The sequence below is a fragment of the Vipera berus genome (assembly GCF_964194415.1).
Source record: "Vipera berus genome assembly, chromosome: W".
In the NCBI taxonomy this organism is placed as follows: domain Eukaryota; kingdom Metazoa; phylum Chordata; class Lepidosauria; order Squamata; family Viperidae; genus Vipera; species Vipera berus.
This window is the reverse complement of record NC_138210.1, coordinates 59,844,932-59,856,660: the sequence shown is the minus strand read 5'-3', so window position 1 is coordinate 59,856,660 and position 11,729 is coordinate 59,844,932. Positions and strand designations below refer to the sequence as shown.

Genomic DNA, 11,729 nt, shown 5'->3' with positions numbered 1-11,729 from the left:
GGGAGAAGTCACTCACAGAGCAGATGGTATTTTGTGCTTTCAATTTAGTTAGGACAGAGTGGGACAGTTGCCAAGGGAAAAGCTGCAGCAGTAATACCCTTTTCATCCCATGGATTATGTTACAACACTGTATTGTTTATTTCTTGACTCTTGTTTTGCCATTAATCTGCATTAATGTGTGTTTTCAAAGGATGCATACAATTGTATTTCAATCAATCCACATTTTTAATAAAATTTCTTTGGATGTACATCATCCAAATAAACAGATTATTATCAATATTTTAGGCTGGGAAAGACAAATTAGATTACTTCATTACAAAATGTTAGATCTAAATAAATTCTCAAATCCATTACTCATAGCAACACTAAATTTTCCTGAGAAATATCAAACTGACTTCATTTTGCTTGTATTCTATCCTTTATTTTTTACTTTTAAGTGCACCATAATATTTTACATAAACATAAACTTACATAAATATTGCTATTTATCAATATGTTTTTTACCATTTTATCTGTACTTTTTACATTGCTGTTTTATCTGGTTGTTGTCTGTCACCCAGTTACTTTTGGTGAGATGACTGGCTTATATTATTTATTTATCAAATTTATACTAATAAACCTCATCTAACATAGATCATATGTCAGTTAGATGAATCAATCATTCAATAAAATATTGCAACTGAGGATATTTGCTGGCTTGGTAAAATGCCCATGGGACCAGCAGAGAAAGAGTAAAATAGAATAATCTGATGTAACCACAACGTTCCAGGTCATGTTCTCAGGCAATGTTGCAGTGTGTTATGTTTTATGTTATGTTTTACCTATAATTAAGGAAAGCCCACAAGTAGCTTGTTTTATCTTTTTCGCTTTATTATTTCATCTCTTTTGTTTAGTTCTGGCCTCAACAAAATAATGTAGCATTTCGGGAAAAAGATGCAAGCCAGCAGTCCAGCGGTGGAAGCCAACATAGAGAAGATTTCCACCACCACCATGTATTTTCCCTTAGTGCTCAAGTATGTAGGAATAAAGGATAACCAAACGCTGCAAAAGGCCAACATGCTGAAGGTGATGAACTTGGCTTCATTGAAACTGTGAGGTAACTTCCTGGCAAAGAAAGCCACAAGGAAGCTCACAAAAGCCAAGAAGCCCATGTACCCTAGGACACAATAGAACATGGCAGTTGAGCCTTCATTACACTGTAACACAATTTTTTCAGCCATTGAATGCATATCCAAATCAGGAAAAGGGGGAGTTGTAGCCAACCAAATAAGACATATACCTGTTTGGATAGAAGAACAGAAAAGAATTATAGCATTGGCTAGTTTTTTCCCCATCCATTTTCTCATTCCAGATCCTGGTTGGGTGGCCAGGAAAGCAACAATCACAGTAACATTTTTTGCCAGCACGCATGAAACAGCCACCGAAAAAATGATTCCAAAAGTCATTTGGCGGAAAAGACAAGTCAACTTCTGAGGTTGGCCAATGAAGAGCGATGAAGACAGGAAGCAGAGGAGAAGCAAAACAAGGAGGGTGTAAGTGAGGCTCCTGTTGTTGGCTTTGACAATAGGAGTGTTGCGATACTTTATAAAAATCCATAATATCCAAACTGTGATGAAAAAAAAGAAATATGCAGAAATGGCTAACCCCATTCCCAAGGGTTCCTTATAAGATAAGAAGGAAAACATTTTAGGAATGCATTGATTTTGTTTCTTGTTTGGATAATGATCTTCTTGACAGATGTTGCAAGAATCCATGTCTAAAGGAAAGAAAAGTTGAACTGTAAATGTTGTTCTAACCATTCAATCATGTCTGACTTTTGGCAACTTATAGGCAAGTGCTACCCTGTCAAGCACAGCTTCTTTCAGTTGTTGGATGTTATCTTTGTATCAGTTTTGATATTATCAAGCCATATGTGAGTAAGCTTTGTATGCCAAGATATATACTTGATATTCTTTAAAGCAGGGGTGTCAAATTCACAATGTCGTGACATGTCACAACGTATTTCCATTGCCGGCAATGGGGAGGGGGCGCAGTTTCGCCATGATGCATCCGGCCCACGGGGCTGTCAGTTTGGCAGCCCTGCTTTAAAGCATAGGTGTCAAATTTGCAGTGTCACGTGATGTCTTGTAACGTAACTTGACTTTTTTCACATTGCCAGAGCTAGGGTGAGTGCGATCTCTGCATGATGCAACCAGTCTGTGGCCCAGCAGTTTGAAACCCCTGCTTTAAAGGATCAGAATCCAAACTAGTATGGTTATCCCTGTGAGCTAATCTCATAACAAATAGATTACTGCCCCGCTTTCCCCCTAAATGTTGTTCCCAGTAGTAGTTTGCCCACAGAGTTTGGAGGAATGGGAGTATCTGAAAAATACTTAGATACCTGGTGATGCCATTAACTGGGAAATAAAGGATTAAGATAAGAATTCTAAGAGATCGCAGCAAAATTTACTGAAGGGAATTATCTTCAGAACATTAGAATGTGATAATTCTTAATGAATGACCAGGTATTATTTTTACTTATGTAAGCATAAACAGAAATTGTAAGGGTGAAGGAAACTGCCACTTTTATGTCATTTCTTTTATTAGAACTGATCTACAGAAAAGGCTTAATAAAACCATGGTTTATAAATATTATACCTGCTTGGGGAGAAGCCTTTCCTTCTGGACATTGAACACAATCATAGCAGCAAAATGGCTTCCCTTCCTTTTTTTTTCTTATGATAACCAGGAGGGCAGATACAATTGCAGAGAGAAACAGGCGTTACCTGTTTGAATAGAATGAGGGTAATACTACCAAGAAGCAAATCATTTTCAGAATCTTTGGTTTTAAATATAATAAATGTCATGGTTCCAACAGATGAAACTCTTCAAAAGAACTTCGAGGCATTGTTTACCTTAAAGAAACTTTTATTCGAGAAACAAAGTATCGGCACTACGTAGTTGAAACCAAAAACTAAATTCCCCTCCCCTGGATGCAAAGTAACAAAGTGCAATTCCTTCCTCCAATAAAGAGTCATAAATCACATTCCCCAATTAGCTTGAAGCGTGGGCTTTCTCCCCAGCCCTCCAGCCCGCCATAACACCATCAGCTCTGGGCCCAATGTCCTTGGGTTCCCATGACTAAGTTATTATTGTTATGACTAGCTGGACTCTCATCCATATTCCCCCTCCCAGCATCAACTAATTCTAAAGGCAATAGAGAAAATGGCTGCATTTCCATCTGTTGTCAAAGCAAGAACATCTGATGTTAGCAGCGTTGACAATAAATATGATCTCTCATCCTATGAACACACCACTTTTCTGAATATTTTTTTTCTTGGATTTCAGAACAATAGAATCTGTGGGGACATTCTGATGTGATTTCCATTAGTTTATATACCCAAGATGCTGTACACATAGTAATTTGTAATACACTTAGTGAGGTATTTTTAGATAATCAAGATTAATTTAAATTGCCAATGGATTCATTATTTATATGGCTGCTATAAGTTTTATTTCATCCCTATGATGTTCCATTCATTAGGTAGGATTAGTTAGCTGATAAACATGCAAAGAATTGTATAATAATAATGTCACTTTTAGAAGCAGTTGAAAATCTTTTATAAATGAATATTTTATCCTAGAAATGGTAAGAAACTCCCACCTGATTAAAATTTCTAGGCCAGATTATAGAATCCTCATTGACACTGAATTCTGTACCTTGACCTGTCCAGGGATTCATTTTTCCAACTTTTATTCTAGCAAAGGATTTATTAGGAAAAGTTATGACATTTGTAATATCAAACCCAACAGTAAATTCTCCATGCTCATTCAAGTGAATGATTTCTCCAACTGTGTTGTTAAATGAAAAGTTCTTTAGTTGTTGATGGAGCTAGGAGAACAAAATTCATGACTAGTTTAGAACAATAATTTCGATTTAGAGAGCTGATTTTTTAGTTATGGCTCAGTTACAGCATAATTCTAGGCATGCTTACTTAAATGTTGCAAACCTCCCTGCTCCATAATAGTTAAAAAAAGATACGAATATCAATCCAACAATACATAGATAAAAATCCAAGTTCTGATGACAACATGGACATGTCTATTGGATGATTAGAAAAAGGAAGTTTGGAAAGTTTGGGACATCTGAATGTATCTTCTGCATATTAATTTTTCAAGTTAGAGCTTCAAAGTGCAATAAAAATATTATTTGTACAAACGTTCAAGATAAAAATAACTGTGAATGACACTGAAGATTATTGTGGAGGAATTGCATGCCAATATGTTCTTCATAATATTAAGACAGGATACACTGTATATCTTTACTAATATGCAATCTTTAAAAACTCATTTGAGTAATGGCTTTTGATAATGACCTGTAATGATTTCTTAATTTAGACCTTGTCATAGTTTTTTAACAGCTATTACCTGCCAAGGCTGCAGAATTCCATTTTCTATTTCCCTTCTGGCAAATGTTCTTCTGAAGGCTGAAATGCTTGAATCAATGATGCGTATAGAATTTGCCAAAGCATAGACTGCATTGTAAATACTGTAACTGTGGCCAGTCATACTCATTTCAAAGAAAGGCCCAGGTAAGTTTTCCAGCCTCTCTTCCCCAGTGCAGCTGTTGTCAATGTTCTCCTGAATATTGGCATTTAGAAAGGAACAACCAAATGCCTGTTCCCAAAATGTCTGAATGAAGCCATCTCTCTTAGCCAGAAAGGGATTTAGGCTCCGAAGAAAAGGCTGGAATCCTGGAATCTCATGGGTATGAGGTGTAAAGGCTAAAGCACCATGGAAGATTTCTAGATCCAAATCCTTATGTAAGACCAGTGCTGCAAAATCCAACTGCGCTGCCATAATCCATACTTTACCAAATAATTTCTCATCATCAGTATGTCTTGAATTCAGCACGATCATCAACGATAACATGGTCCTAGTTTCTCCATGGACAAAAATAACATTAGCCTCACTCTTTATAACATCTAGTAATATTTTGTGCCATTTTATCTGTGCATTTGCATAATCCTCAAAAAAAACTAATACAGAAATTCTTGCAATGAAGGCAGGACAGATGCCATTTTGAAAAAGTATTGGAAGCATGTTCTTCAAAAAAAGTTCACCACCATCATCATTGAAGATCATTAGGCATATCCATTTCCATCTGAAATGCAGAAGTAACTGGACAATTCCCTTGTACTGATGAATTTCATTTGGCACCAGCTGGTATAGAGAAACAAAATGGGACTGATCCCTCATCATGGGAGCAAAATCACCATAGCTGAACTGGATTGAGGAAAAAAGTGAAATCATTGTTCTACAAACAAACTGGAAAGTCAGGTGATATGTCTATATTGTTGCATTTTGAAATGTTAAGATTTGTTTTTAAATTATCTGTTTCCTTCTGAGTAAAAGTTGCAAAATAATTTAAGATCTTATTCCAATACCCAAAAGATTTTGAAAGACATTTGTTAAGTTTTCACAATTGATTTACTCACACATATAATTAATATATAATAAAAGTAATTAAGCATATCTACAATGTGAGAATCACAATAGTGAGATTTTTAATGAGGCTACAGCAAGCTAGGATGCTGGATTATGTCCAGCAAAATCTCTGGAAAAAGGAGAGCTTGTGAGATTGCCCATAAGTGACTGGAAATCAAAGGATTATGTCTAAATTCACAGTAATAATGCGGCCTTTATAGACGAAAAGCTCAACTGAACATCATTTCTTAATCACCTTTGGAATTATTTTTTTATTTCTTTTGAAATATTAAGAACCTCTGGAATGTGTAGTTTTTATCACATTCACATCACAATGGTATTTAGAGTGTTGCTTTTGGAAAATCAAAACCTGAGTAGATATCCAGATGCGTTTAAAATAAGAATTTGAAATTAATTATAAGAACCCTTGCTTTTGGGAAAATGTGATTGTTTTTGTTTTGGGGAAAAGTACATAAGATGGGACTTTGAATGTCAGACATAAAAGGGAATCAGAACAAAAAAGCCCTAAATATTACAATTAAATGGGAAAAATTACATGCTACTATATAATGGATATGTTTATGGAGATTTGTGAACAAAAGACTCAAATTAATTTTAAATATATCTAATATCATAGATCAATGATATACAAAAGATGTTACAGTAGAGGAACATGCTATATTGCACAGATTTTCAACTGGTGGTACACATACCACCTGTAGTACTTTGCCACATGGCAGGTGGTACACAACTGCTAGCCAAGTGTAGCAGGGGAGGGGAATGAGCCGAAGTGAGCCAAGCCTGAGGGAGAGGCAGCTGCAGGACTGTCTGGGCTCAGCAGAAGCCCCAGGAGCCAACAGAGTTCCACCTGATTGGTGCTTCCAGAAGCAGCTCAGAGCTGGAGGTGAACTGAAGAAAATGGGGGGGGGAGAGGAGGTGTTTGGGTGGGGGAGGGGAAAAAAAGACAACAGGAAAGGTTTAATCCCTTTAAACAAATGTAATTAGTTTTACCCTCTTTAACTGAGTCTGTCTATGGCTTTTAGAAAGTTTTCTTTGAAGGTAAACAGGCTTAATTTAAAGCTAAAGCTTTTTGCAATTGCTGGAGCCTTTCAGTTATGATTGCAACATTGTGACATGTGACACACCTGAGGCAGCTTAAAGAGAAAAAAAACGGAGTTTGTGTTTCTTTATTGCTTTGCACTTGATTCCTGTGTCTTTAAGGGTACAGGGAAAGGATGGGAGGGGGTGCATTCTTACTATACTGTGGAAGGAGAGCTAAGAAGGGCCGACCAGCTAACTCAGGGGTTTATAAACTTAGCAACTTTAAGACCTGTGGATTTCAATTCCCAGAATTCCTCATCCAGCCATGATGGCTGAGGAATTCTGGGAGTTGAAGTCCACAAGTCTTAAAAGTGCCAAGTTTGAAGACCCCTGAGCTAACTGGCAGTGGTGCATATTAATAAACATGGATAAATTCATCATACATTTGTCAGTGCAAAGGGAAAGTGATTCAGCAAAGGAACAACCACCAAAGAAATTAAAACTGGTACTTTTAAAACTTTTTTTCCTACAATTTGTAATATTTTATTAGATTATAGAATAAAATAGAAAACTACTTAAGGAAATAGTAGGACACAGTGGGGAGGAAAAGAGGGGGAAAGTGAGGGGGAGAAGAGAAAAGAACAGACTTCCTCTGTTGCAGGAGAAGGAAGCTTTAACATTGAACCTCAACTTTTTACTTTTCCTTAATATTATAAATTAGCCATTTCTATAACAACAAATGAATCTAATCACTAAAACCCAACCTCCCTTTTTTTTAGTCATCAAGTTTTTGACACCTTGCTAAGCACTGGTGGTACTCAAATATTGTCATGTCCTAAAAGTGGTACAATCTGTGATAAGGTTGAAAAGCCCTGCTATATTGGATAAGAATGAAATTGATTTCAATGAGGATTTAAGCATGACAAATTACAAGACTGATATGAAAAAAGATGATATACTGGATACATAAATGAAATTGGTTCACATCTTAATATTTAAAAGGGGCATGCAAATAAAAGAAACTAGATGGTTGATTTGGATAACTTTTTTATCAAATGTACAAAAGAAATATGTTAAAACTTTGAACGTTTTTCTGAGATGAGACAAAGAAAAAAATGAAAAGAAACAAACTTTGAGGATATTATTTGAAGGGAATAAAAACCAAGATGTTGAAAATACAGAAGGAATATAGAGTTTGCTTGTTTGATCAAGTTTAAAATAGATGGGATGTTATCTCTTGTAGCCTTTAATAAACCTTTGCTGATTAGGGATGAATGATGAGATTTTAAGTTTTTGTTTATACTTAGGAGATGAAATATGGGTAAAAGAGAAAATTTGTCATATTTTAAGAAACTGATAAGTTACTAAAAATTTTTATACTTATTGTGATGAAAGGGGAAATTACCTCTTTATAATTTTTATTAAAAATTATTTTTCCTTTTCATTCTTATATTTTTGTTGATTTGTATTAGTTTTTATTTTTCTAACTGTAATCTGTAATCAAATTTCTTAAAAAAGAAATACTGTATGAAATTATTTAAATAGGTATTTAAATTTGTATGCTTTGTGAGTATTTAAATATGTACTTGTACTACATTGCTTTGAGTAAATATCTATCAGGTTCTGTTACATTTTTGTGTTGCTTATATATTTTAGACTTGGCAACCAATTTCAAACAAAAACAACAAGAGTTATTAAAATGGAAAGAATATAAGTATAACTTTCAGAAACTTTACTACTTTCACTTTTGAATCCAATTTATCAACTTATTAAATTGGAAAACTTTTCAGTAATTTAATTCATGGTTTCCCTATGAAGAGGTGAAGAGATTGAATTCCACAAAAGCTGAATAATGAAGGTGGATAAGGGACACATCTACTGCAGGCTTTGAACTTACCACTAAAAAAAAAGAAAAGAAAAGTATAATAATTAATTGGACTATTATTATGGTTGAGAAACCTATATGCGGGCCAAGAAGCAACAGTGAGAACTGGACATGGAACCACTGATTGGTTCAAAATTGGGAAAGGAGTCCGGCAAGGCTGTATACTGTCGCCTTGCCTATTTAACTTATATGCAGAGCACATCATGAGAAAGGCAGGGCTAGATGAATCAAAAGTTGGAATTAAGATTGCCGGAAGAAACATCAACAACCTAAGATATGCAGATGATACCACTCTAATGGCAGAAAGTGAAGAGGAACTAAAGAGCCTCTTGTTGCGAGTGAAGAAGGAGAGTGCAAAAGTTGGGTTGAAACTTAACATTAAGAAAACCAAGATCATGGCATCTGACCCTCTCAATTCCTGGCAAATAGATGGGGAAGAAATGGAGGTAGTGACAGATTTTATTTTCCTGGGCTCCAAGATCACTGCAGATGGGGACTGTAGCCAAGAAATTAAAAGACGCTTGCTCCTTGGGAGGAAAGCAATGGCAAATCTAGACAGCACACTAAAAAGCAGAGACATCACCCTGTCAACAAAAGTGTGTATAGTCAAGGTTATGGTCTTCCCAGTTGCAATGTATGGGAATGAAAGCTGGACCATAAGAAAGGCTGAACGCCAAAGAATTGAAGCCTTTGAACTATGGTGCTAGAGAAGACTCCTGCGAGTCCCTTGGACTGCAGGGCGATCAAACCGGTCAGTCCTAGAGGAGATCAACCCTGACTGCTCTTTAGAAGGCCAGATCCTGAAGCTAAAACTCAAATACTTTGGCCACCTAATGAGAAGGAAGGACTCACTGGAGAAGAGCCTAATGCTGGGAAAGATTGAGGGCAAGAGAAGAAGGGGACGACAGAGAATGAGGTGGCTGGATGGAGTCACTGAAGCAGTAGGCATGAGCTTAAATGGACTCCAGAAGATGGTAGAGGACAGGAAGGCCTGGAGGAACATTGTCCATAGGGTCGCGATGGGTCGGACACGACTTCGCAACTAACAAAAATTATTATGGTTAGTCACAATCAGTCAGATGCTTAGATAGGATTGGAATTTTTATCCACATACTGAATCCTTCCCAAGGACTTGGGTTAGACAGATGTTTGATAGTATTAAAAATAAAATATATTTTCACAGAACAGATGCTGATTATTATTGTTGTTAAATATGAGTGTTTTTAAACATTTCTATGAAGAAACTTTCATTCAGTTCACACTCTGACAGGAAAGTAAAATAAAAACATGGCGATAAATGTAAAAACTTGACATTCTACTTTCTCTTTATACCTGAGATAACTTATAGATGTTCAAAATGGCAGCCAAATGCCGGGAAGTATCTGTGCCCAGTCCCCCGATAACTGCAATCAGACTGCTCTGATTATTGCATTTATAATTTGGTATTAGTGTATACGTTGCTGAGAAAAAATCTAGGGCAATGTGATAGTATCTCCTGGCACTGAAATAGCTCTCTGAGATGTAGAAACCCAAGGAGATATTAGGCAAGAAATGTTGATTTTCATTGATCTCAGTTACTGCAAATACCAAGGCTAGCACATGCTGATAATTCTTTGTAACAACTCTGTAAAGAAAAAGGAAGGAAATAAATTCCAAATATTAGCAATTAAAGAAATGGGAGCTGCCTTCTGTCTTCAAATTGTCCTAATTCTTAGTACATAAAGTTATTGATTATATATATAGAAGTTCAGATAGAGCAAACAGTAAAATGTTTTACTATTCTATAAATAAGAAAGGTATTTTTCAAGGTGAGAGGGGAAATGCAAACTTCAAAAGACATTGTTATTATCAGTGCTTTTTTTGTAAAAGAAAAAGGTGCTGGAACTCACACATGTCATACAACCCACCTTGCCTATCCTACAAGGTTCCATCCAAAAAAGGTGCCGGAACTCCGTTCTTAGCATTCTATGACAAAAAAGCCCTATTATGCTGGAACTACAGTATACTGTATGTGTTAAAGGGGAAAAACTTTCTGCCCAAGTATCACAAATAGAAAAAATACACACAGAGAAGGTTTTCTGATTTTTTTTAAAAAAAGACTGTACATAGACAGCTGGTCTGTGTTCCTTTGTTTCCTCAACCAAAGTTTTGGAGCTGGGGACTGAGATCATACCAAAGGATACAATTTTTCTGATTTTAGGTCCATGTGATAAGGTGAAATTAAGTGCTCTTTCATGTTGTGGAGCCCAATTGAGTCTTGTTGCTTTGGCGAATCTTGTTTGCTGGCTCTTAAGAAGGCAATGTACTGCTGGATTTTGGATCAGCTTCTGCAAGGCTCACCTAACTCCCTGGGGCTGTGGAGTTACTGTGGAGGCCATCAATTCCATAAAAATGACACTGGTTAGGCTGAATTCCAATTGAGTGAGGGTTGTGGCTTTAGAAGGGATAAAGAGGTTTTTCTCTGGTATGAGCAAAATGGATGCAAGTGAGGAAGAAAGCTTAAGCTTGTTTGTCAAGGTCTGATTTTTTTGAGTGACTATAGCACGAAGCTAGTATGAAAAGAGAACAACAGCAGAATGAGAAAAGTCAAACTAGTCAAATGGGGTTTTCTTTTTCATTTTAAAATATTTGTCTGTTTTGAAGCAGAAGTATTACTAGTCCAGGCAATTCTGTTATCTTGTAAGAAACCAAAGAGAGAGAGGGAAAGAAGCAAACGAGTAATCAAAGCTATTTCCAGACTATGGTTAACAAAGAAGAAAAACAGATATCTCTCTGACAAACATATGACTTTTGCCTAACTTCATAAATAAATGCCTTAACAGTTTTTAGATAATTATATCTATAGCTCTATATATCTACATATATGTTTATATCTATATATATGTTTATATCTATATCTAAAACTAATGCATACTTACATTGGAGAGTCAACATCAGGGGCAGGATACTCCTTAAAAGAAAACTGATCTATAAATACTATCATTTGAGAACTGGTGCCACCAATTACAAAGTCACCACTTGTGAAATATTTATGAGGAATATAGATCCTGTTCTGAGTAACACATATAGCATCAGTATATTCCCAGAATTCAAGGCAAGGCATCTGCAGGAGAGAAAAAAGTAATATTTTCAGCCCCCCCATCTTGCCTTTCCAATCCTTCTAGGTGTACCACCCTGACTTTGTAGTTCTATTATATCAGATGTATTGTTCTGCGTGTCTATCTTGAAAGGCATCTGACTTAAGTATTGAAATATTTGAAGCTCTTGACATGTTTTCTTTCCTCTAAAAATATAATAAATAAAATAACAAAATGATAAAAAAACTTGAGTGAGTGAA

General features: G+C 35.9%; 1 protein-coding gene across 1 annotated transcript; it reads right to left on the bottom strand.

The window, feature by feature from the left end:
• Positions 1-854: 854 nt before the first annotated feature.
• Positions 855-11,495, bottom strand: LOC308676336 (vomeronasal type-2 receptor 26-like; the record flags this gene model as incomplete). The annotated part of the gene is made up of 5 exons (XM_081342147.1): positions 855-1,756; positions 3,700-3,871; positions 4,408-5,265; positions 9,725-10,016; positions 11,311-11,495. 5 exons carry the CDS (start codon positions 11,493-11,495, stop codon positions 855-857), a joined length of 2,409 nt encoding a protein of 802 aa, XP_081198273.1.
• Positions 11,496-11,729: the final 234 nt, after the last annotated feature.